Consider the following 27,357-nt stretch of genomic DNA (forward strand, 5'->3'; position numbering starts at 1 on the left):
CCAGAAAGTGTCCTGCCTGGACCCCGCGATCAGGACCCTGCCTGGACTCTGCAATCAGGACCTTGCCTGGACCCCATGATCAGGACCCTGTCTGGACCCTGCAATTAGGACCCTGCCTGGACCCCGAGATCAGGACCCTGCCTCGACTCTGCAATCAGTCTCCTGCCTGGACCCCATGGTCAGGACCCTGCCTGGACCCCGAAATTAGGACCCTGCCTGGACCCTGAAATCAGGACCCTGCCTGGACCCTGAAATCAGTACCATGCCTGGACCCCGTGATCAGGTGCCCAACAAGCCCCGTCACAATCTGCGGGCCATCGGGTGGCTCTCACTTGCCTTCCTGTTGAGGACCTCTGGAGCCCTGACTTCCTCTAGATGTTTTACAAAGCGGGGCTCCAAGAAGGTGTCTGAGGAATGGCTGGCTGTGGGTGTGGCTTAGGCTCCCTAAGGGATAGGGACAGCTGTGACCTCTTCCAGACTTGTGTTAGGGTCAATGCTTCTACCTCGTTTTAGAAGCACTTCACAAAGATGCCCAGGGACATCCAGCCTCACCTGTGGTCAGTCTGCCCAAAAGCTATGGCAGATGGACTCAGATGTGTTCAAGATTGTGACACCTTATACTGACTGCTCACCCTGCCCACATCCTCCCCAGGGAGTTGACAGGTCGAGCCCTGTCAGATGTCAGAAGTGGAGAGAGAAAACGGGGCAAAGCAGAGGGCAATAGGGTGCGTGGAGTGGAATGGAGGGGCAGTTAGCAAGGCTCAGCCTGGAGAGTGACAGAGTAAGCCTAGCCTCCAAGGAGGATGCTAGACAAGAGTGAGACCAGGAGGATTGGGCCCTGAGGACCAACAGGGCACAGATCAGCGGCCAGATAATCTTTAAAAGCCAACAGAATGTCTCAATGGTAAAGAGGCCCAAGCTTTACAACCTGAATTTGATCCCTAGGGCCTACACTGTGAAAGAAGAGAACTGAATCCTTCAAGTTGCCCTCCCCACACATGCTATATAACACACACACACACACACACACACACACACACACACACACACACACACAACTATAGTACTAAAAATCTGGCCCTCATTCTGGCTCCTTAGAAAATCAACCAAGGGTCACAGTCAGACACTCTCATGAGCAGTCCTTCCTGAGAGGCTGCTAGAGACTCACAGTTTTGTCTAGGACTCAGATATTGGCCAATCCAGGTTGATGGCCAAGGTCCCATTCTCCCCTGCCCTAGACTGGTACCACAATGACCCAGAGCCACTGGCAGAGGGTATCCCTGAACGCTGGTGATGGTCATTCTCTCTGCCTCACTGTCCAGTCTTTGGGCAAAGCCCTTTCCACACTTTCAGTCTCCACAGTCCCGCAGCTTCGGCCATCCCCACACTTGAGGGTCTCTCTCTGCCTACCAGGGTCTATTAAGGGGTCACCATCCCACCTGGCAGGGCAATTTCTGTGACCCGTGAAGAAAAGGTTCTAGGACAAGTGAGCACCCAGTACTTTATGCTACACAGTGCCATGCAGAAGGTGATGCAGGCCTTGTATGCTCAGTGGGAACGCGGGTAAGCTCTACCCTGGGGAGCTATACTCCTCCATCGATCGTGGAGAGAGTCTGCCAACTTTACTGTTGGTGGTGGCAGCAGAGCTGGATGCCACCCAGGGGCACCACTGGGGGACAGGTGAGTCTAGGTTCTCCGTGGGACAGCTGAGGGTGGAGCTTCAAGAGACACACCGCACCAAGGACAGATCCGAGGCAACGAGCATAGGGACATGAAACCGAGATGGGTCTCTCTCCAGCTGCCTGGATAACTTCAGCACTTGGGTCACAGCTCAAGGGTCACAGAGATGGCCAACTGGAGGAGTCCCTGACAGGTGCAGCTGTCTGGAGGACCCCGAGACACTGTGCTACAGCAGTCAGCAACTTAGCTGAGACCAGAGCAATGAACCAACATCCATGTATGCTCAGTCCAAGCCAGAGCATGCAGAGCTGTAAAATAAACCAGCAGGGCTCTGACCATCACACTCAGAGCAGTCACCAGAGCACCTGGTGCCAGAGACCTGCTACCAGCTCCTGAGGGGATGGACCAGAAGCCAGAGGCCCACATATCACTTCCTCATCCAGAAACTCAGGGCAGGAGCTAGGGATTGGATGGGATGGTAGGCAAAATGAAGGGCTGCTGGGGCCACAAGGAACAGCCTGAGCACAATACACAAAGAACTGCCCTAAACCCTCACCCACCCCAGAGGGAATGAGAAACTCTGGTGGGCCACCCTGAGTAGGAAACAGAGATGGGGCAGCTGGCTATGTACCCTCAAGCCACAGAGCCAGCCTGCCTGCTCACAGAGGACAAAGAAAAATCTTACCAGGGAGGCGGGGTTGTACTTCAAACCTAAGGGGGAAAAATGAGGGGAAGCTGGCCAGAGTAGAACAAGGCAGCAACTGACCAGAGCCCAAGGCCAAGGTTCCGTGAGCGACGGGAGAAACCACTTGGGATGTAACAGGCATCAGGGCCTGGAGCCCCTGCGCTTCTCAGGATGCACACATCTCTGACACACGCTGGCTCTAACTCAGGGGCGGGACCACCACAATGCCACCAACCTGACCTTCCTGACACCCGTAGACGGCCGAGTAACTAACAGTCACCAGCATGGTAGCCGAGGCTGCTCCTCCCAGCTTCTCCTCTCTAGGGTGCAGCTGTCCTGCCCCACAGGTCCGACCTGAGGGACAAACAGCCACAGCAGTCTTTCTCTCTTAGCAGTTCCTTTTGATTTCTCCTGTAAAACAAATTCAGAATGCAGCCCAAGATGGGCCTCTGGCTCTTGGTTTTGGGACGGCTATGATGGCCAAGGAGGGGTAGGCTGCAAATGTCACATGTCCCAGGTCTGTATGACCCCAGGATGAGAAGTAATGGGTGAAAGATTCAGTACCAAGAAGCAGGAGTCTAGGCCAGAGCCCTGATGTAAGCAAAGCTGTCCCTGAAAGGACTAACTCAAGTCTAGAAAGGAAGGCAGATATGGTTCCTGTGTATTCCAAAAAGCTATCCTGGTAGGCTGGTGGCAACAAGGCTCTGAAGATAAGGCAATGGACTTCCCAAATGGGTTAGAGATGAGAGGTTAAAAACTACAGGGATGCCTCCAGGAAATTGAGACACCTGGGGAAATTAGCCCTTGGGTCAACCGTGGGTGAATACCCCACAAACCAGGAACTAATGACCAATGTCTGCATCAATGTGAACATGAAGCCTATCATAACAGCCACTGCCCCAAACCAGACAAGGAAGACACATGCAGTTTAACTTACACTTTCCTTTTAGAGTACACGCAGGCTTTAAAAATCACTACAAATCCCACACACATCCCTCAGCTGGAACCCCAAGGCACATTTGCTGAAGCCCACAGCCCAGGGCTTAACACCACACAGCCACCCAGAGCCCCAGTGGACTCCAACTAGATCCAGACCATACAGGAGCAAATAAGCAGACCAGCCAACCAGCATCCCCTCTGCCTTATGTCGCCTCAATACTTTAATTAGGTCCAGGGTGACTCTGCTCTGGCCGAACACGGCTCTGAGGCAGGGAGCTTTCAACAGTCACGTTCGGAACCAAAGCTCGTGGCCGCACAGAAAGTAGAAGAGAACACATCGCACGCTGCTGAAGACAGGCAGTTTTACCTTTTCACTAACAGCTCTATCAAACAGGCTCATCTGACCCTAGCCACTGTCCAAGGCCAATCCCACAGCACCCGCCCACTGCTCAGAATCCTCTACAGCCAGAGGCCCAAGATGAGTCTGGATACAGGGCACGGGGCCATCTGAAGAACAGCATCAGCAGTGTTATATTGTCTGCTGGATGTTTGTACTTCTCCTGTGATCGCCCATTTATTTAAGTCTTTTGCCATATTTACATTGCATCCATCCGTCCATTTCTCACTAACACGTTAATGTCCCTGTCGTGACGGCCTTAGATCCCAGTTGTATACTGGGCTGGAGTATTCGGATGTTCATGCACAGCTAGCGTCCACGTCTCCACCAGAACTCTCCTCAGAGGCTGCACTATGGCTATTTATAAGCCCTTCTTAGTTCTCCCACTCACATCTAAAATTAAATATAGCTTTTCTAAGATGGAGCTATTTTTTTCTTTTCAACCTTCAGTTCCAACTCCCCAGGTCTACGCCAGGTCCACCCAAGGGCTGTCCAGTGAAGTCTCAGCCTATCAGACCAATCCAGACCATTCTTGGTGCAGATTGATGTGACCCTTTCTTTGGGGAAACACTAAAAAATTAAAGAATCACCTTAAGAACCACATGGGCAGTTAGGAGTGATCTTCCCAGAGGGCTGTCCCTGCCACACACCATTGCTATACAGCCTTCACGGCCACTCTGGTCTTACAGAATCATCAGTCTCGGCACACAGTGTGGAACTGAGGAACGCTTGGGCACATGGCTTTCATCAACTGTTGTGGGTCTGGTGGGAAGATCCCAGAAACTTTTGTCAGCTGGATCCCCCTAGTTCAGGCCTGTGCCTCACTGACACAGAGGCACTGTTGGGGAGAGCATCCTTGGGGTGGTGCCGGAACACCCTGGCATTTGCCCTAGATCCCGGTGACACTGGTGTGTGACTATGGAAGGCTGCAGGCTAAGACAGACCACAGAAGGGCACACTGCACGTGGATACGAGAGGGATCATCTCCTTGTCTCGGGTACAATCCTGTTTCCCCATGGCTAACCACACCTCTTTGTAAACTACAACACAGGCTGGAAACACATCTCTTGCTGGAGAGCCCTATGAGCATGCGAAAGGTTGAGTCAAGACAACCTCAGGCCCCGAGATGGCTCTGGAACCCCAAAACTTAACAAACAAGGACCTGGGAAGTCACCCTGGTTCCCTGCTCAGATCTCCACATGCCATTTCATAGGCAGCAGTAGCACCTGGCCATTCACTGATCACAGCTGTGCTCCTAGGGGCAGGTGCTGGGACTTGGTGGCCACTGAGCAACGGCTCATACACCCAGTTCAGCAGGTCCCACAGCACATGTCTCCTTATATGTGTGATAGGTGGGGTGTCAGGGAACTGCCACCCTGTGCAAGCCCCACACACAGCAGCCTAGGCTGTGCAGCTGTCTATCTTAGCAGGGAGGGCCCAGGCCTGGCCTAACATCTGTGCAGTCAGAGGAAAGGCTACATGATCACCCAGTGCAGCCTTTGGCAGAAAAAAAAGCAGCAGGGCACTGACACGGTGTGTGTGTGTGTGTGTGTGTGTGTGTGTGTGTGTGTGTGTGTGTGTGTGTGTGTGTAACTGCAGCCTGGGAACCCCCAGGAAATGCTCTATCAGAGACACTACAGTGTCAGAAAATACATTAGTTCCAGATAAGTTCAGAAGTAATACCCTAAGCAACACCCAGGCTGCAGCCATCTCACTCTAAGATTCAGAAATCACCGCACAGGAAGCAGTTACCCTCCCTCATGGCAGGGGGTAGGGGAGGATTCCCCTGAGGCCAGAGAGTAAAATAGACTAAGAGCCCAGAGGGTTCTGGACAGGCCTCAGCTAGACAAGACCTTTCTAACTCGACTCTTCAGCCTCATTAGGTCAGCCTCTGGGCTTTGAGAGCCCTATAGCTGTTGTAGGATATTTTTGTTTGTGTTCTGACAAATAAAGCTTGCCTGGAGATCAGAGGGTGGAGCTAGCCACTAGTTAACCATAGAGGTCAGGCAGTGGTGGCACACACCTTTAATCCCAGCACTTGGGAGAAAGCAGGAAGATTAGGAGTTCGAGGCCACCCTGGACTATATGAGATTGAATCAGTCTAGAAGAGAAACAGAGCCAGGTGGTAGTGGTGGTGGCGGTGGTGGTGGCGGCGGCGGCGGCGGCGGCGGCGGCGGCGGCAGCTCACGCCTTTAATCCCAGTACTAGGGAGGTGGAGACAGGATCTCGGAGGCCCTTTCAGTCTTTTAGAGGATTTGTAGAGACAGGGTCACTCTACTCAGTCTGAGATTTTGTAGAGATGAAAAGTTTCTGGTGGCTGGATGCTCTGCTTCTCTGATCTCCAGGCAAGCTTTATTTGTCAGAACACAACATATAGCCCTGTGCTCAAGGTCAAGGACATGCCCAGTCCTTAGAAAGGCTGAGCTGCCATGAGCCCCCCGTGGCTTGTAGATACAGACACCTAAATACCCCTCCCTCTCACCAGATTGTATGGTCTTCTCCCAGCTGGAGCTTGTGGACTAGTCACTTAACCAGCCACATGCTGTCTGGACAGTAGGCTTCCTAAAAGACTAGCACAAAACACATTGCTGGCAGATCCCTGTACCAACACATGGGTGAAGTGATTAAATGGAGAGGCATATAATGGAAGGTGGACTTGTCACTCAACAGACACATCTCAGCACCTGTGATGTTGAAGTCTACTTGGTGTGTGTGTGTGTGTGTGTGTGTATGTGTGCGCACGCGCTCACGTGCGGTATGGAGAGGCATATGATGGAAGGTGGACTTGTCACTCAACAGACACATCTCAACACCTGTGATGTTGAAGTCTACTTGATATGACCAAGAACTGCACACACTGTGTGAAGGAGGGTGTGGCAGGAGGCTAAGGTTGTACAGGGGGTATGTGCTCTGAAAGGCCTCTGCAGTGACTTCAGTACCCCAGAAGGACCAAGGAAAATGGGCAGAAGACAGTGTTCTCCACAAGGGGCAGTAAGTGCAAAGTTCTCTGGTGGGAAGGACCGGGCTGAGCAGCAGACATGGGTACCCAGAACAATGCTCATTCTCTGACTCAGGACTATCCTGACAGGCGCGCACTCGCGCGCGCGCGCGTGTGTGTGTATGTGTGTGTGTGTGTGTGTGTGTGTGTGTGTGTGTGTGTGTATGTGTGTGCACGCTCGCGTGCGGTATGGCACTGTCCCTCTGGTCCCCTTAGTTCTGCTCTCACAGTCTTATACCCTGAGAGGTAAAACACTGCAACATGACAGCCGGCAGCCGGGGTCCTGTGGGGCGGTCTGCCACCCAAGGGCTCTTCCAAAACAGAAAGTCTTGGAGACAAACATCTGGGGGCTGTACGCACTACCTTCTAAGAATGGGACTCAAAAATAGAAACTGGTCCTAAATCCCTCTCCAGAGCTGCAGGGACTCAGTGGCAGTTGACCTACTTGAGGGAGCACCGGGGGGCAGGACTCCCCATAATTACAGTCCTCCAAAAGGGATCTTTCCAGGCACTCATCTCAGCACCACGTGTACAAACAGCCGAAGGCTACCAGGAACAGGTGGAACTGAGATGGGAACCCTGCCAGCAGCTTCCCAGGGCCTGTGACTCCAGAGGAGGCTCCAGCTTCCAACAGGTGAACAGTCCAGTCTCAGGAGGCCAGAGAGGACCTGAGTTATAAAGGACCTGTTTCTCCTGGCTCCCACACACCCTGCCCCTGCCCCTGCCTGCTGAGGGCAGCAGCTCCAAGAAGAGGTACTTCAAGTATCAGTTGGCAGAGAAGTGCCTGCATGTTAACACGCTGTTCCTTCATCAGGTCTTTCCTGGAAGTGTTCAGGACATAGCCCTGCTGAGGGATACCAGCCAGAGAGGGCTCAGGATGAACCATGTTCTCCCCAACCCAAGTACTATTTCACACTCTAACTCTAATGTTGAGACGTAGGGGGAACTCTGCAGGTATGTGTCCGCTAGGCCAGTGGTCACGGTGGCTGGAACCCATGAATATCCGACAATACAGGGAGGGGACCCCTGGGACAGCATCAACAGTGGAGGTCCACCATGCAGTGGGACAGACAGGTCTCAGACGTGTGTAGGGACTCACTTTGGTCCCATCTTCCCTGGGGAACCAGGAGTCAGCTGAGTCCAGGAGAAAAGACCCACCCCAATTTGTGGCTATCTCCAAGACTCACTGCTTGGGCTGAGCAAGAAAATCACAAGATTCAAGCCCCAGAGCATTCCAGCTGCTTTCACTGTTCAGCAGGAAGGCTATTTGGAAATAACATGTATGTATGGTGATATTTTATTTGTCCTGAAATGTGATTTTATTTGTATGTTAATAAATAAAGTTGCCTGGGGGTCAGAGCTCATAGCAAGCCATAGCAGAAGCCAGGCGGTGGTGGCACACGCCTTTAATCCCGATCACATGACAGGCAGATCTCTGTGTGTTCAAGGATACAGCCAGCATGGAGACACACGCCTTTAATCTTTAATACCAACCACAGAAGACCTGGAGGTCTGTATAGACAGGCAGTGATGGGGAGGTCATGTGGTTGGGTTTACAACCAATGAGAAGACAGAACAGAGAGTCAATAAAAAGACAGACACACAGGAAGTAGGTCTCTTGCTGAGGAGAAGGACAGCAGCGGCAGGAAGGGTAAGAAGGCGGTTTTAAGTCTCAGCTCTTAGCTACTGCTCTGACTTCTTTTAACCCTGCATTTGGCTCTGTTTCTTATTTAATAAGACGGTTACATCTACAGACATGCTCTGTTGCAGCTTATACAAGCTCTGTGGGTGAGAACCCCCCACCTCTAGCACACCCTGAGCTCCCTGATGGAGAAGACCCCAAATACTACCAACTCCACACCACATGGGCAGCTTACTTGTTTTAGCCGGTTGGGGAAGGAGGTGTATTGGGACTGTCTTTGGGTTTCTATTGCCGTGAAGAGACACCATGACCACAGAAACTCTTACAAAGGAAAACATTTAATTGGGGCTAGCTTACAGGTTCAGAGGTTTAGTCTATTATTGTCAGGGCAGAAAGCATGGCAGCATGCAGGCAGACACAGAGCTGGAGAAGGAGCTGAGAATTCTACATCTTGACCCACAGGCAACAGAGGGAGACTGTGTATCTCACTGGGCATAGCTTGAGCATATAAGACCTCAAAGCCCACCTCCACAGTGACACATTTCCTCCAACAAAGCCACACCTCCTAATAGTGCCACTTCCTGTGGGCCAAGCATTCAAACACATGAGTCTATGGGGGTCATTCCTATTCAAACTACCACAGGGACTGTGTCCCTGAGACTGGTTGTTCCTCTGAAGGATGGAGTTGACTTGATCACATGCCTCTAGAGGGAAGGTTCCCACCTCACTGACCACAGGAGCTACACAGTCTCAGGGTGCTGGCTGGAATAAGAGACTTGTGAAGAGTAGGAAAGGATGAAGTCAGTTTGGGAGGGGGCTGAGCTTTTGGGAACTTCTGAGGCCATGTGAGAAAGTCAAAGAACACCTGGCAGGACAGACTACAAAGTAACCAAGAACTCTTTCCTGTAGGTGAGACTTCCTGTGGGATAGGTGGACCTGGGGTTTGATCTGTTCATAGCAGTTGTCCCCTTACAGGCTAACTCGGCAGGCAAAAAGACCCTAAGAGACTCCTAAAGTGTGGCCCTTGCTACTTAACTGAGCGTGAGCCCAGCTTACAGGCATCTATCTATCTCTACGCACAGGCTCTCCTCTCTACCACATGGCCAAGAGCCAGCCCTTGCCCTCCCAGACTTTAGGTCAGTCCAGCTCTATGTCTACTTGGGCAGTTAAATTGTTTTTTAAAAAATGCCTGTAGATGACAAATAAGTTCTTAGGGATAATAAGTCACTCTTCTGACTGTACAGCAGATACAACAGAACAGTAATGTGCTGGCTCAGGAAAGGAACCATCCCCACCAGGCACAGCCGACCCCAGTGGCATGTCCCAGGTTAAGCCACAGCTAGTACCTCCACCCACGGTCCATGCAGCGTGCTGAAGGGCTACCACATGGAAAGAGCTCAGGAACACATGGGTTAGCTTTAACTCATTAGAAAACGGGCTGCCATCACAATAAAGCATGGCACTAATGGCCCCCACACGCACCCACCTCCCCAACACTGGGTTCTTCCCTCTGGGGTCATTTCCACAGTCATTCACGTCTAGACTACAGATCTGAGGAACAAAAGAGACATCAGGAATTCCAGCCAGGAGTAGTAAGGATACTCTAACATACTGCAGCAGACCCACATGGACTGCGTGCTGAGCAACTGTGGCCCTGGTCATCTGGGCTGGCTGCACCTGCCCTAGGTTATGTCCAATGAAACTAGACATGGAGGGGCCCTATGTTAGGTAAGTCCTCCTGGATCTTTGGGTCAGGCCTTCTGGAATGTGGCTTCGAGAGACGGGATTTGATAAAAGACCTGGGAAAGGAAGTCTGGGGAACCCTCTCAAACACTGTGGGGGAGTAGGTAATTGGACTTGTGGGCATTCTGCTATTTAGGGGAAATGGAAGCATCAGACACAAGTGACTGATAAGGCCAGCAGGTGGGTCCCATGCCTGGGGTCTGCCACTGGGTCTTGATGGCCAGCCACTATTTAAGGCACAAAGTTCCCGATCTTTAAAAAACAAGAGATATTGGCTAGGGAGATAGCTCACTGATTAAGTGCTTGCCACTCAAGTGTGAAAAACAGAGTTTGGGATTCCCTGAATCCAAGAAAATCCCCAGTGAGTGTAGCAGCTCACCTGTAACTCTAGCCTCATAAGGCAGAGATGGGATCCCCAGAGCAAGCTGACTAGCCAAACTGACTCTACTACTGAGCTCTGCATGTGATTAAGAGACCATGCTTCATTGAACGAGATGGAAGAACCACTGAAAATGATTCCCAGGATCATCCTTGGGCCTCCACATGCATGTGCCCCCACCTGCTCACACCCGACACAAGTCAACATGCCTACAGACATGAAAAATGGAAAAAAGAAAGAAATGAGAAACAAGTCATTCAGTTGCACACAAACAGAGTGCATCGATGCTGGCAATGAAGACTGAGGTTGCCACAAGGAGGTATGTATGGGAGAGCTGCTCCAGGAACAGCCTGGAAACAGCCTCAGGCTCCATGTCCATCCTGCAAGTTTCAGGCTGCCACGTGCATCAGCCTACGCAAGTCACCAATGGTGCCTGCTTGCATGAAACTGGCACAGGCCTAGAGGGTTGGTGGTTGACCTGGGGTTCCCAGGAATCATAACTTTCTTTAAGCTGCATACTCTTAAGCCCATTCCACAGGTTAGATATAGGTCACTGCTACTTGTATGAATGGTGATGACCAAAGGTCAGTCATCTAACTCATTTACCACTTGTAGATGGAAAGGATTACATTCGATTTAAATAATAATAATAATAAAAAGCTTAGGGCTAGAGTTACAGCTGAAAAAGAACACAGTGTAAGACGCACGCCAGCGTCCTCCTGGCACACTAGCACCCAAGCAATTGCAGAGGAAACTGTGACACCAGCTGGGACCCAGGCCCCGGACACTGTGCAGACAGGGTGGGTCTTGACATCACAACAATCTCGAGGCCAGCCCCAGGCAAGAGGCCAGAATTATATTTACATCTTCAAAAGGTGTGGGCTCTGCTGGACTCTGCTGGGAGCTGTGACCAGGGCCAGAGTAAGAGGAGGCTCTCTAGTGTCAGCTCCCATCTGTGCTGTGGAAGGTGACACTCTACCTAGGCCTTATGTGGGGACCAGGCTGTGCGCACAGAAAAGTGCAGAGCACGGTCTACAGCCAGACAAAAGCCAGCTGTCACTGCTAACACTAAGGGCCGCAGAAGGGAAACCTGAAGATTTAAAACGTAAAACAAGAAGCAGGACTGGGGTCGGGCAGATGGTCCAGCTAGTAGAGTGCTCACTGCACAGACACAAAGACTTGCGTTCAACCCCAGCACCCACACGAAAGCCAGTGGTGGCAGTGGGTGCCGTCATCCCAGTGCTGGGGAGGTGGAAGGACAATCTCTGCGGCTCTTCAGCCACTCTAGCTGAACTGGTGAAAACCAACTTCAGTAAGAGACCGTGTCTCCAAATGCAAGGTGAGGATTGATAAAAGCACTCAAATGTCAACCTCTGGCATCATGGCATCACACACACACACACACACACACACACACACACACACACACACACACACACACGCACGCACACCAGCACCAAATCAGCGAGGACAACAACAAAGTTATCCACCGTCCCTTATAATCTGACATGAGCACAAGGACATTCAGATGGGTTCTTCTAATGACACTGGGTTAAAACAGGCTCCGCACATTAGCGACTGCACAGACCTGTGCTTTCCAGTTGTACGTTTATGCATTAAAGTGTATACTTATAAAGAAACACCCAGGCTGCCAAAAGTCCAAATTCTAAAAGGCTGTAAAAGCGAAAGTCAGGTCTTTCCCCGGACTATTCCTTCCCACTGTTCAGTTACTACTTTCTAGAACCTCAGAAAGACTACAGGTGGGCTCTACATGAAGACTCCCTAGAAGGGCAGGTAGATGGCTACAGGAAGGCAGCACACTGGTGTGAGACAGGGACAGTTCAGTCCTCATCTGTGACAGAGGAACTCAGGCTGGCCTTCCGCCCGCCTCTAAGGCTTAGAGTCTAGGGGCTGTAGTTAACAGTGACCAAAAGCTAGGCACAGGGAAACAACCTTGGGTCTTCCTGAGACACACAGGCACCAACAGAGGTGGGCCATCAGATGCCATGCTGCTAGAATGCATTCTAAGGCTGACCGGGGCTCCAGGCATTCTGGGAAGGGCCAAGTACTTGCAGCCAGCCAGCTACTCCAGCGTCTCACCTCTCCTCCGTACGTCTGTGGAACACCTGCACCTCCACACAGCATGGTGGGGGGCAACAGGATCTTTTAAATACAGAGTACCCCTCACTAAGTCTCCTGCAGTGTCCAGGTGACCCCAATGAGCAGCAAGCCATTGCCCTCCTTGTGCCCATATGCCCGGGGCCTGGAGACAGCGGGAGTGGTAGGATCTCGAGTGCTGTCGGGACTTTGCTCTGGCATCACCCTTCTCACTGGAGTCGGGCCACGGTGACAGCCCAGCTGTGCTCTGCCTTAACCCAGACACTAGAAGAAAAAGCCTGCCAGAAGAGACTTCTAGTATTTAGGCAAATTCTACTCGGGGCTCTGAAGTTAGGGCAGAACTTGTCAGCTACCTGACCTCACTATCGCCTTCTCTGGGGTGGGCTTCCAGCTGCCTCTGAACCTGCACTCAAGCAGGACTGGCCCCAGGAGAAGGTGGCTCTGCTGTCCAGGAAGTCAACTCCAATCTAGTCAAATTTCAAAATCGGGAAAACCCATCAGAGCCGGGACGGGAAATGCTTGTACCACAGAGTCCATGGGGGAGTACCCCCAAAACCCTGTGACAGAAAACCACGTTAGGACTTCAAAAATAACAAACTGAGAAGAATTTTAGCTGACAGCCCAAGACCTTCTGAGGCCTGCCCTTCATCTGTCTCCTCGCTGTAACAGGAAGCAGCGAGTCTTCAGACCCCAGTGTGCAGACAGATCTTAGCCTGTTATTTTCTGTCCACTAAATGCTTAAGCTGCTTGCTAAATCTGTAGCTAAGTGACAGATGGGCTGCTAGGGGCTGAGGTGGCCTGTGTGTCCTTAATCCAAAGCTACACAGTAACCTCTCCCAGGGCAGTTCAGAGCCACTTGGAGTAGGAAGTTTCTGAGCTTCAGACTTAAGGGACCTCCTCCTTAAGGGGAAGCAGGATTCTTTTGCTTGACAGCTCATCCATCTGCCCTCTAGAAAACTTTTCAGTAAAGCCTTCCATAAAGACAAAGGCTCTGCAAACCACAGCTTTGGGGAATGTATAACAGAGAATTCTGAGGGCATTTACAAGCACGTTCTTTAGCCACAGACTGTAGACAAGCAGTTACACACACCAAGGTTCTGAGCAGGGCCTCATGGGCACATGCTTTTGGGCAACAAAGAGCTGGTCCCAGCATCAGACTAAATGGGTTAAGACTGTGGCAAGGATGGATGTATAAGTAGTGGGGAGCGAGCTTTCTGAGAGGAAGGTAATTCATCCAGACTGAGTAGCGAGGGGAGGGGCAGGAACATAAAGTATGAGGTGGAAGCAACATGACAGGGTGAGGAAGTTCAGATTAGGATCGGGTAGAGGCAGGCTAATAAGGCAAGGACTGGAAAGAACAATAAGGGATGTGCTGTTTAAGGTGACCAAAGTGGGGCGGCAGCAGGGTGACCAGTTTGGAATGGGGTAGGGTGAACCAGAATGGACTTGGCTAGGGAGGAGCCCCCAAATCCACAGGAGGGGTCGGGGCTCCCTTGGAGGCATATCTCAGGAAGGCTTCCAAGCAGCAGATCCAGGAGGAGGACGAAAGACCCACTGGTTGCACAAGTGACCCCGGAGAGAGTTGTAGGGTAGGAGGTTGTGGAATGAAATAGAGGGATAATTAGGCTCAGAGATGGCTGCACCCTAAGGTCTCCTTTCTGGGCACAGCCCCAGGAAGTAGGGGCCACTGACAGCAGCAGAGGCCCCAGGCAGAGCCCCACAGGCAGCTGCCTTGTCTGGCTGCAGATACAAGCAAGGAAGGGGATAAGACCTGGGGCCTGACATGAAGCAACGTTGCCTTCCCCCTCTCGGTTTTCAACTCAGTTGACCATCATGTTCTCATGGTCTCACCAACCCCATTAGAAACTTTAAGAAGAAACCTGTGCCTGGGAAAGTGACAACCTCAACGGACTTCACAAACTTCACCTTAAAAACACCATCTCCTCTCAGAGCTGGTTCCTCATAGTTGGAAATACTACTCTGCCCATAAACCACAGAGCCACAGAAGTCTGAAACTGTGAACTCTACTCATTACATACAGAAAGGTCCCCGAAGTGACCACAGCACCACAGACCTGGTCCCTGAGCAGAAGAGGTTCCGTGTGCCAGGTCTCACAGTGAGAGCCGCTGGAACAGATGGTAACTGTGCCTGGATCCAGGTTCCCACCAACCAACCGCAGCACACCGGTTCCCTCTCACGTGGGAACTAGGTTGTATAAAGTTGATTGCCGGCACAGCCACCCCAGGGAGCGTCGCTAACAGCCGAAATAGTGTACTCGACACAGGAAACAATCTGCAAACATGGATGTGGAAATCCTCCCGCCGGGTTATGCCAGGGGGTTCGCACGTCCGCTGCTACTCCAGATGACCATCCAGGTTCCGGCACTAGGCCACCACATAGTCGGTCTAGCTGAGCGGAGGCGCTCGAAAGGGGCTGCTTGATGCGAAGGACCCCCCTCCCGCCCCCTCCGCCGCCCACCACCAGGCCTCCTGCTGGCGGGAACCCGCGCCAGGCCCGGGATGAGGTTGTGGGGCCCAAGGGATGGAGTGCAGGGTCCGGTGCCGAAACCAAAGAGGGTGTAAGTCAGCATGCGCGCAGGCGGCGGGAAGCTGGACCCTGGCGCGGGCTCGAAGGGTGCTGCAGGGGAGGGGCGCGGCTCTCCAAGGACCGGGCGGCGCCCAGCCCCTCCCCACTGCATCCCCGGCACATCCTGGGCAGAGCACAGCAGCGCTGCGGAGAACCCACCTGGGCCTTCTGCAGGGCGCTCAGCCGCAGTTCGTGCACGAAGGGGTTCCTTCCCGGGGGCGCTAGCCGCCTCGCGTCGCCTGCCCCAGAGCTGGAGGAGGGGGCGGCCCGCGGCCCGCGGCCCCGCAGCCTCATGGCGGTCCGCGCCTGAGCACCGAGCGGTGCAGATGGAGCACAACCGACGGAGCTCAGCGGAGCGGAGCAGAGCCGAGCGCAGACGAGCAGAAGGCGGCAGAGGTAGCAGAGCGCGCGGGAGAGGGCCGAGGATGCGCGGCCGCCCGGAGGCGCAGGCGCGGGAGGGGCGGCGTGACGTGGGTGGGGCCAACGGGATGCCCCGCCCCGACAGCGCTGGGCCATGATTGCGCCTGCGCAGCTCGGGGCTCATGGACTTTCCTAGAACCCGGGGGAAACCTGCGATTTCCCCTGAGTGGGAAGACCCTAAGGTTTGGGCGGCAGAAACGAGGCTTGTGGGCGCAGCGGCCGCTGGGGACCCCACTGACGCAGCAGAGCCGGCCTGCGCCCGCACCTGTGACCCTGGGAAGAGGTTCTTGGAGTGACCTGGGACTGTGCCAGGCCCGCTTCCCCGCACAGCACTGTCCTCGCAGGCAGCTTCCTTCCCCTAACCATTGTAATCCATCAGTCGCCATCGTGGGTGAAGGGGGTGCGTTAGCGGACCTTAATTTGTGTTATGCTATTAACGAGTGCTCAAAATAGCCTTCCTGTTAAAATGTATACATTTGACTCACTGAATGCCTTCTGTAGTTTGTATCACTTTTTTAACTAGGACACAAAGTAGCTTTCCGGTCAAAATATACACCTTTGAAACACTCACAAATGTCTTTTGTTGCAACGCCGGGTGTATTTATTTGTATATCATAGAACCCTCAACAGGCAGGTGGTGGGAGGCTGAGTGTCCAGCCTCAGTCACCAGACTGGAAGAAGGAACCAAGTTCTGCAGAATTCCGGACCCCCTTGGCTTCCTGTCTCGCCTTCCCCAAAGCCCTGTGTTCCCGTGGACACCAGAGCTCTGAGACACCCCACTACATCCTTTCCTATTCGTGGGGTGACCAGAGCCTCTGATAACTGCCGACAGTTGTGACCATTTTGAGCCCTGTTCTGTGTTTTGAGAAGTTGGCTAGAAGGAAAATACACTTGCAGGTCCTGTCACTTCAAAGCTTCATCTTGTATTCCACACCTGACTTCACCTTGAGACCATCTTTGTTCCCTCTGTAAGATGAGCCTCGCAGCAGCAACCAACACACACAGCTTTTCCTCTGGGCTAAGAAGGCTGTGGAGGTCCTTAAGGACTATGAACAGCCTTAATGCTCTGTTGTGTTGCCCTGTGGCCTAGCCATGAGCATTCCACTGATTCTAGCTTTTAATTCCCACTTACTCTAGTCTTAGACACAAGAGTGCAGCATCCAAGGATCTGCAGCTCCTTGTCAAGAAAACCCTAGGACACAAAGGCCTGTTTGCATACAGACCTTTACCCCAAGGAAGACAGCTTGCCCAGGTGCCACCTGAATTCTACAGGCAGAGACCTGGGGGTATCCTGGGCCAGGGTTTCTGTAGCCTCAAAGCCAGGTCTCAGAGAGTTGTAGACATCTTGTGTAGGTGTGTTAGCCCAGGTCCTCCAGTCACAGGGGACAGGATGGAGTCACATACACTTGATATCCATAAGCCTGGTGTGCTGGTACATCATTATAATTGCAAAGTGAGGAGGCTGAGCCGAGGGTTACAAATTCCAGACCAGCCTGGATTAAATAAGAAGACCCTGTCTCATAAAGTAAAATACCAACACACACACACACACACACACACTATATTTGTGCTTGGCAATATGTAAGTGAGAAATGCCTACTGAGATGAGCAGAAGTCCAGTTAAAGCTTTTGGCTTGGGGACCTGTTAGAGTATGTTGTGGACTGAGTCATATTCCCCTAAGTCCTACTGCAGTACCTGTGGAGGTGACCATATGTGGAAAGAAATGCTTTTGCATATGAGCAAGATGAATCATCCAGTATATAAGTACTGATGTCCTTATAAATGGAAGTTTTGAGCAAGGAGACAAGTGCGGGGGTGGGGGTGGGGGATATGCAGGTAAGACCAGAGTTGTGCTGTTACAGGCTACTCAACCTACTCAACCACCCAAAGCTGGAGAGAGCTGGGAGGGTCATCAGGGAGAGCTGTCTCGACCTGGACCTTGAACTTCTGTCTTTCTGGGCTGTGAGAAGACACAGCTGTTTCTTCTTCCCAGTTTGTAGTCATTTGTTCACACCCCCAGGAAGTTCACAGTTCAGTGTAAATCCCTGAAAGGATTGGGGTGAGAGGGGCACCCTGTCCCAGCCCCACAGTCTGAGCAGAGTGACTAGGCCAGGCAGGATCAGTGTTCGAGTCCCAGGAGAGGGCTTGCCTTAGCTACCTGCCCTCTCTGCCTTTGTGGAAGCCCTGTGAGAATCATGGCCTTGTGGAAACCCACAGTGGATCCTTGAGCCAATGAAACATGTTTAGAGGAGTCTGGGGGAAGGAAAGGATTTGTTTAGATCAGGTTTTGAGGAGACATAAAGGCAAGAAAGTGAGTGTCAAAGGAAGACAGTCCTGCTCAGAGATCAACAAACATCAGAGGGCTAGGTGGGAAGTCCTCTGTCTTATCTCTTTGTACCGCTGTAACAAAACACCCAAGCACCGGTGGTTTATAGACACAGGAAAAATGCTTTCTTACACCTCCAAGCCCGAAACAGGAGCCAGCAGAATTGAAATCTGATGATGAAACAATCTCTGCATCCAAGATGCCACTTGAGCACGGTGTCCCCCAGAGGGGACTCCAAGTCCTCATGTAGCAGGAGAGAGGCAGAGTGGAAACTGCAAGCTCTTTTATAGCTGTAGTGGCAGAGATTTCCTTTCCTCTCTTTCACATTAAATCTGCTATTCTTTCACTGCCTTTGTAAGGTAGGAGTGCGGATTGCTAGTTGCAGGCCTTTCTTATTTAACACTGTCCATTTTCTTATAAGCACAGCTTTGTCTGCATCCCACAGCCACTGGCCTGCTGGTTCCCCACTTTCCTTTGATTTTTAATTTACTTTCTATTTTCCCTGGTGGTCTTTTTGACTCATGTATTGTTTAGTTAGCTGCATAGTAATGTCCAAATGTTTGGAAAGGTGCCAGACACATTTCTGTCATTAATTTTAATAACTCCTTTGTGGTCACAAGCCAGGCCCTGTGAGCTCATGGCATTTATGGCCTGTAATTATGCATTTGGGGTGGAGTGTTCTGTGAATGCTGGTGGGTTACATCGATGCCTAGTTTTGTGCATGTGCGGGTCCCACATCTTCCTACACTTGTGTGACTTGTTCTGTTAATTACCGAGGCCAACTTTATTGGGCACTTTTCTATTTTACTTTTCAATATTTTTAGCTCCTGTCTTCTGTATTTTGTTGCAATGTCTTTAGGTATGTACATACTCAGAGGGATTGTTCCTCAACTAATCAACCTCTTTATGATGATGGAGTCTCTGACCCATCCTTATTGTTGTCTACTGCTTATTGGCATGTTTCTCCATCTTGCTATGCATTTCACTTTTTAACCAACCTCTAAATCTAGTCTTTTTGCAGCAGTGTTTAGAAAAATGGGCTTGGTGATTTATCCAATAGTTCTAGCACTTGAGAGGCTGAGACAGGAGGATCTCTGTGAGTTCAAAGCCAGGCTAAGACTCTTGTTTCAAAACCAAAACAACACACCCTCAAAAACAAACCAAGACAGCAGAGTTTAGATCTCCTGTATCTGAGGCTGATACAGCAGACTCAGGTTGAAACATTCAGTCCTGCTGTTTGCTTTCTGATTATCTTCTCTGGCCTTGCTTTGTTCTTTTCTCTTCCGGACCAATTTAGCGGGGTTTCCATCTTATCTCTACCATTGGCTCATCCGCTAAACATCTTTACTTTAACGTTTTGTTATCTGTTTTAGGGCTTAACATGTATTCTCTGATGGCATTTCAAATAGGATGATGCCGCTTTACATGGGAGACTTCACAATATCCCGCCCCTTCCTGACACTGCTCTTGTGTATTTTAATTTTATATATGCTGAACCTCCCCAGCACACTATTATTATTTTTGCTTTGAACAGTCAATTATCTTTTCAAGAGATTATAGAGACTTTCGAAAAGACTTTTGTTCTGTGCCAATGGCTGCCTTTAAGCTCATTCATTGCCCTGTACAGATCTGAATTTTTCTTCTTGTGTTGTTTTGCTCCCTCCGGAGGAAATTCTAATAAATATTTTGAAGTGTAGAGCTGTTCACTCATAGTTTTCTACATTTGTTCTGATGACTGTAAAATTCTGCTGCAGCTAGTCTGTGTTTTATGCCTGAGTACTTCCATGTACCAGTACTCAGTACCTAGACCAGCATCCATGCTGTGGTTCCTGACTGGGCGGGATCTTCAGTGGAAGAACATCTGTACATGTGCTTGACATCTGTGACTCACCTTCAGTGGACTATCTGTCCAGATAGTTTGCATTTTTTGTAGTGGATCTGTTGAGACTGGTTATTTCTGAGTCTGGCTATATAGCTCAGGGTGGCCTGAAACCCAATTATTCTTATATCTTAGCCTACTGTGTGCTAGGATTACAACAGACACCCTGTGAGGTTTGATATATTCTGAATTCATTTCCTTATAGCTTCTGTGACTTGGAAATACATTCTAACATCCTCTAGCTTGGAGTCTTCACACTCTTTGAACAGGACTTTTTTTTAAATAACATCAGCATCTCACTGTGTTGTCCATGCTGACCCCGAATTCACAGAATTCAGTGATTCTTTAGTCTCAGCCTCCAGAGCAACTGGCACTGTGGGCCTGAGCCACCACACCTAGCAGTCACATGGGAATCTTGAGAGAAATAGGCTCTTAACAGTGTTGGGCCTTTGACTCATTTGCCCAGTAGACAAAACACAATTTGTATAGTTTTGATCATCTCACTCAACAAAGTTTTGTGGCTTGACGTGTGTGCACAGTTCACCTCTGCCATGTGTGGTAGTTTTGAACTACCATAAATGATACTTTTAATGTTTGACTGTTTATTGCCAGCATACAAAAACTAGTATCTTTGAGTCTCATCAGAGTTTCTTGTGAGTTCTGGTAGCTTTTTCATTGTTTCTGGATTTACTAGGCACAGAATCATGTTTTCTGTGTGCTCCTGAAGTGTGAATCCATACAAAGACAATCTTCTCCTGAAGTATGAACCCATACAAGTCTATTTAATAATTTATTAAGGGGTGCAGTGGAAATGCAGACTCACTAATACAGAACAAGGGAGATGCCGCTGCTGATCCTGTGGCTCCAGCTGCCGCTGTCCTGTTGTTCTGCCCAAGGGCAATGGGGACCAACAGCAAGTCTTGCTTCTGCTCCAACCACCCTAGAGAGCACACGGACCCCTATTCCTCTGCTCTTAAGCAGTCCTGTATGCAAGCAGGGCCACACTCTAGAGCTTTCTACCCCAAAGCCATTGGTTGAATGGAAATAATTCCCATAACACTTCCTCTTTCTTTGTTTAAATTGTTAAAAAGAAAGAACACAAAGATTATATAATAACAATTATCAAATATTGTCCAGAAGAAAGAAAAGATACTAACATAAACAAAAGTGAAACTACAACCAACAAGAACAACATCAAGCAAGAAACACATACTTAATGTCCAAACCATAGGTAATTGGCAAATTACAGACATTACTCCAATAGCTGTCCTATCCTGAAGAATCTAAGTCTTGTACCTGCTATGCTCTTAGCTAAGACATGAGAGGATTGTAACTGTAACTATCTAGTCTTCTACCCAGGATTGTAACTGTAACTATCTAGTCTTCGACCCCATCAAAGACAGGAGAAGGAAAGTATACCTGAGTAAGCAGGAAGTGCAAGCAAGCAACTTCTGAAAATGCAAGAGATGACAGAGACAGCTGGCTGCCTGGACACTCACCCATTGTCTCTGCAGTGTTGGGCATCCACTTATTCTAGGCTACAGGCCTAGAATATCTGACAGACCATTTTCAGAAGCAGGAAATTTTGAAAGACTGTCCCTACCCTGGCTTGGCAAGGTTCAGCAGTCGCTTTTCCTTATGTCTTGCTTGTCTGGATTGGACAGTGTGCTTACTGTCAGCAGTCAAGGCAAGGGTAGTTCTTTGCCCAATAGGCCAGTTTTGCCAAGAAGACAAATTCCATATGGAGTGTCTTTGATGCCCATTATCCTCTCAGGAGTAGATGGGTGCTGCCAGGAGCAATTGTGTCTCACATCAATGAAATTCTAAGTTATTAAAACATTTAAATGCCATATTCTCTAGGTCTTTGAAATGTTTGAAGATGACCTATCTATCTAAAATATCTCTGTATATCTAGAAAACCTAACTAACATGACTATAAGTTTGACAAACATGGGTGACTATTAACCTGCAATTCTTATCAACCTATATAGCTTAAAGACTAATGCTTCAACATTATAAAAATAAACAGTCTGTAAACAGATTATGCAGTATAAGGATAATGACCTCAAATGTGTGACAATATACAAAAATATCTTAATCAGAGGTAGAAATGTATAGTGCAATATGACAAAAAAATGCTTAATTTGTATCAATATACAAAATATCCTAAACAGAAGTAGAATGTACATACAGTATGACAAATATAATTTTACATTTGTATCAATATATAAAAATATTTTAAACAGAATTATAAACGTATATACAATATAACAAAAATAAACTTAAATTTGTGTCAATATACAAAAATATCTTAAACAGAAGTAGAAATATGTATACAGTATAACAAAAATAACCTTCAATTTGTATCAATATGCTCCCTCTTTTCTCATCTAGCTTTCTTTTTCTTGCTGGGTTTTACTGGTTAGAACACCTGGTCAAATTGATGGACATGAGGAGTGCTCACCCTTGCCTTTCCTTTCAGTGTGGGTTGCAAACAAGCTCAAGGATATTTGCATCTATGTCCATGAAGACTGCCCAGTGAAGGCTTTTCTCATATTGTCTATGCCTTGTTTGTTATCCGAACAATGTTGGCCACGTGGACAAGTTTACTCCTGTTCTGTCCCCTCTGGATTTCTCAAACAACTTGTGCAGAATGCTATTAATTTTTCTATAAATGTTGGTAGAAGTTCTCAGTGAGGTTATCGTTGATCTAAGATCCAAATAACTCCATAGAAATAGGGCCATTCTGCTTGTAAACAGATGTGTAAGCTTTGATGTGTATTATCTTTCTAGGAATCTGTCCATCTCATCTAAGTTGAGAGATGCACTATCATATTGACATATTCTTGTTTTGTTGTTTTTTACTATTTATGTATGTATGTATGTATGTATGTATTCATTTATTTATTGAGACAGGGTTTCTTTGTGTAGCCCTGACTGTCTTCAAACTCGCTCTGTAGACCAGGCTGGCCTTAAACTTACAGAGATTTCCCCTGCCTCTGCTTCCTGAGTGCTGGGATTAAAGGCATGTGCCAGCCGGGCAGTGGTGGCGCACGCCTTTAATCCCAGTACTTGGGAGGCAGAGGCAGGCGGATCTCTGAGAGTTCGAGGCCAGCCTGATCTACAAAGTAAGTTCCAGGAAAGGCGCAAAGCTACACAGAGAAACCCTGTCTCGAAAAAACAAAACAAAACAAAACAAAAAAAGGCATGTGCCTCTACTGCCTGGCTGACACACTCTTATAATATTAACTTACAGAATATCTACAGGACACGGTGATGTTGCTGTGCCCATTCCTGCCTGTGGTTTCCATGTTCTCTCACCATGCTTACCCTTCATGGTGACTCCTGTGTTCTTACAGTGCTCACCTGTGATAGTCCCATGTCCTTTCACTATGGTTAGTTACTCCTGATAGTTCTTACATTCTTTGGTCCCCGACTGGTCAGGTCAGATGTTCCCTGACTTTGTTGATCTTAGAGAAGTCTCTGGTTTCTCTGAGATCTTGTGTTATTTCCTTTGATGTGTGTGTGTGTGTGTGTGTGTGTGTGTGTGTGTGTGTGTGTGTGTGTGCATGTTTGTATGGGTGCACATGTGTGGGAGTGCTCGTGCATAGGTATTTGTGCATGTGTAGAGGCCTGAGGTCAACAGAAACTATCTACCTTGTTTTTGTTGTTTGATTTTGGGGTGTGTGTGTGTGTGTGTGTGTGTGTGTGTGTGTATATGTGTATGCAGGTGCATAAGGAAGCAAGAGGTTGATCAAGATGTCTTCCTTGTTGCTCTCCACTTTATATATTGAAGCAGGGTTTCCCACTTGACTCAAGAACTTGCTGATCCCACTTGTTTAGCTAGCTATCTTGCTGCTGGACTCCCCTATCTCTGCTTCTCAAGTGCTGGGACTACATACAGGCCACTACACTCACCTGCTATTTACACAGGTGCTGAGGACCTGAACTCCAGTCTTCATACTTGCATAGCACGTATTTAACCAACCAGCCATCTCCCCAACCCCTTGTCTTTTTTTTTTTTTTTTTTTTTTTTTTTTTTTTTTTTTTTTGGTTTTTCGAGACAGGGTTTCTCTGTGTAGCTTTGCGCCTTTCCTGGGACTCACTTGGTAGTCCAGGCTGGCCTCGAACTCCCCCTTGTCTTTTTTTTAAGGAAGGATCTCTCACTGGAACCTGAAGCTTACCAACTAGGCTGGGCAGGCTGGTCATCAAGTTCTAGGGTTCTGCCTGTCTCTGTTTTCCTAGTTCTGAGGTTACAAATGCACATCACTTTGTCCATTTTTCCTTCCCTTCCTTCCTTCCTTCCTTCCTTCCTTCCTTCCTTCCTTCCTTCCTTCCTTCCTTCCTTCCTTCTTTCCTTCTTTCCTTCTTTCCTTCCTCCTTTCTTTTTCTTTCTTCTTTGTTTTTTCGAGACAGGGTTTCTCTGTGTAACAGCCCTGGCTGTCCTGGAACTCTCTTTGTAAATCAAGTTGGCCTCAGACTCAAAGAGATCACCTGCCTTTACCTCCCGAGTGCTGGGATTAAAGGTGTTCACCACCACACCTGGCCCACTATGCTCAGATTTTTACGTGGGTTCTGGGAATCTAACTCAGGTTCCCGAGCTTGCAGGCCGAGCATTTTTACCAACTGAGCCAACTTCCTCTCTCTTATTTGTCACCAGCCTTTAATCTGGGCTCTGGGAGTTTCTCTATTTTAATTTGTTCTTCTTCCTCCTCTGGTTCCTTAAAGTGAAAGCCAAGGCATTTGACATTCTTCATTTTGTGATACAGATAAGCAACAATGTAAATGTTCTCTGGGGATTCAGCTGAAGCCCAGGCAGTGGAGTGTTGGGTCCTGTACCACTGCTTTATTGAGTTTAATATACTTTCTAGATTCTGCGTTGGCATGTTGTTTGGCCCATAAATTGTTTAGAAGACAGGATTTTGGGGGACTGAGGAGATGTTTTAGTGGGTTAAATGCTTGTCTTGTAAGTACGAGGACTAGTTCAGATCCCTAGTACCCACGTAAAAGCTGGTCATAGTATAATACATCTGGACTCCCACTGCTGGGGAGGTGGATACGGGCTCACTGGCCCGCCACTTAGCCTAACGCAGTGGTTCTTAACCATCCTAATGCTTCATCCCTTTCATACAGTTCCCCAAGTTGTGGTGACCCCAACTATAAAATTATTTTGTTGCTAATTCATAATTGTAATTTTGTGACTGTTACGAATCATAATATAAATATCTGTCATGCAGGATATCTGATGTATGACCCCTGTGAAAGGGTCATTCAATGCCACAAAGGGGTCTTGATCCACAGGTTGAGAACCACTTGCCTAGAGGGAAGCCCCAGGTCACCGAGAAACTGTCTCAAAAAATAAGGTTGGGAGTGGTTGAGAAAGACCCTCAGCATTGACCTCTGGCTGCCACAGGCACATTCATGGGCAAGTGTACCCACACTGACGTGTGCACACATGCTCATATAAAACTTCCCAAACACAAAAGAGTGAGCTTTGCTTTCTAAATATTCAGGAATATTCCAGATCTGTTACTGACTGCTAATTCCATAGTAGTCAGAGAATGTATGTATTTAGTGTGACCTAAATCTTCAAGTTTATGGACATTTGTATTAATTACTCTTCTCACTGTGACAAAATACTTAGCAGGAAAAACTTAAAGAAAGCAGGGTTTATTTTGGGTAATGGGCTGAGGGGAACCAGTCCATCTTGGCGGGGAAGGTGTGATGTGGCTGGTCACTGGGAAAATGGGATTGTCGCTCAGCTTGCTTTCTCCTTTCTTCCCTTTTATTCAGTCCAGGATGACATCTCAGTGATCAACCACATGCAGGATGGTGTTTCCTCCTCAGGAATCTCTGCAAACACCCTCACAGACACACTCAGAGGGGTATGTGTCTGCCAGCTGATCTAAATCCAATCAAGTTGATAATGAAGGTGAACCAGCACATGTTCTGTGTTTGAGAATGTCCTTCAGGAGGTTGAGCGGGACGTGCCCACTAGGCTTATGTGCGGTTAATACTCCAGAGGTTCCAACAGAGACGCTGAGGGAGTTTGTCTAAGCTGGGCTTCTGCCTCTGTCCACCATGATCCTCAGCTTGCAGATGCATCACACCACCCTCTGCCTCCCTGCCCTGTGGCCTTCTTTACTGCATCTGTGCTTCCCCATCACACTTCCTTTCTCCTGGAGGGCATTAGGCACTAAACATAAGGTCAGCATAAACTCAGCAAGGTCTCATCCTGAGACCCTTCTTCATCACACCTGCGAAGATCCTTTCCTAGTGGCCTCATTCACAGAGTCCGGGTTTGGGCATCTTTGGGAGGAGCACATTCCAAATCAAGGTCCAAGTTAAAGCCATGGACAGATCCTGAGGATAAAGTATAGTCCCTGCATCTCTGTGTGGCCCTTTGCTGCCTACACTTCAGCACATTGAGGTTGTGGCCTGGGATGCCCTCCAGCAGTGTGAGACCTTAGGATGAGACCATGCTGGGTTTACGATGGCCTTGAACCTAGTGGTGCTTTCCCCACAGGAGAAATGGTTGTGTGGTTCTCTGATGAGGCTGAGACAAATGCCATGTTAAGAAAGCAGGTTGGCTGACCTCTAGCTCTGTGGCTGATGGTTTGGAGAATAACTGCATTCTCACATGACCTTCAAAACAGCACCTTCCCTTCAAGGCAGCTTATTCATGTGAGCCCTCCACTGTCCTTACCATATAAAATCCCCTCTATGAAGATAATTAGTTTAAATCTGGCCTTTCAGTGCCCAAGACCTCAGCTTTCTGTGGATTCTTTGGGTTTCTGGCTCCTTTCTACACTGAAGGCTCAGGAGACTTTGAGGTGATGATGCTCTGGGCTGTCTCTCTGTGTATTCAGTCAGTCACACCACAACAGCAGAGCCCTGGCAAGCAGAGTTGGGACTGTAGGGGCAATGGGGTGACTCAGATACGGAGGTTCTAGCCATGTGGACCTAGACTGCCCTTCCTGGTCCACTTCGAAAGGTTGTGTTTCTAAGGGAAAAGCAACACAGTAGCATGCAGCACACTCCATTTTGTGTTCTCTTCCACCTGAGACTTATGCCCAAACTGGGCATAGTGGCTCACATCTGTAATCCCTACAGTTGGTAGGCTGATTCAGGGGGACTGTTTTGAGTTCTAGGACAGACTGGTCTACACTGTGAATTCAAAGCCAGTCTGCATTGCATAGTTAAGTTCAAGGCCGTCGTGGAATTACAGGGGAATTCCAGGGAAAAATAAAGTAACAACCGCTGGATGACTTCAACCTGTCAGAGCTTGAGGTCAATAAATGTTAACCAGGTGGAAGTTATAAGATGCAAAAATGGCATTTAGCAGATTTTCTCTAGTGCATTCTAGCCATTTCTGTCTACTCCCTTTAGTAGGTACATAACCAAATAAAGAAATCCAAAGAAAATACCATTCCTTAAAGTCAATGTAATCTGATGTCTCAGCACTTCCTCATGGCCCTGGGCAGAACCCACATTTCCATGTCCCTGAGTGTGTCAGTGTATGTAAACAGACTGTGCCAGATACTTTTTGTCTGAGGAGCTGGTG

At 49.0% G+C, this 27,357-nt stretch overlaps 1 protein-coding gene across 2 annotated transcripts in view; it reads right to left on the reverse strand.

Annotated features, from left to right (window-relative positions):
* Nucleotides 1-15,623, reverse strand: part of Lpcat1 (lysophosphatidylcholine acyltransferase 1) — a 53,113-nt gene extending 37,490 nt beyond the window's left edge. The window contains exon 1 of one of the 2 annotated variants that reach the window (XM_006990001.4): nucleotides 15,327-15,623. In XM_006990001.4, the coding sequence (XP_006990063.2) occupies nucleotides 15,327-15,461 (135 nt within the window). In that variant the 5' untranslated portion in view covers nucleotides 15,462-15,623. Of the gene's footprint in view, nucleotides 1-14,655; nucleotides 14,675-15,326 lie in introns of those variants that run through there. The other variant, XM_076551662.1, reaches the window with a different exon arrangement.
* Nucleotides 15,624-27,357: the final 11,734 nt, after the last annotated feature.

The sequence above is a fragment of the Peromyscus maniculatus genome, chromosome 15, assembly GCF_049852395.1.
Source record: "Peromyscus maniculatus bairdii isolate BWxNUB_F1_BW_parent chromosome 15, HU_Pman_BW_mat_3.1, whole genome shotgun sequence".
Classification (NCBI taxonomy): Eukaryota; Metazoa; Chordata; class Mammalia; order Rodentia; family Cricetidae; genus Peromyscus; species Peromyscus maniculatus.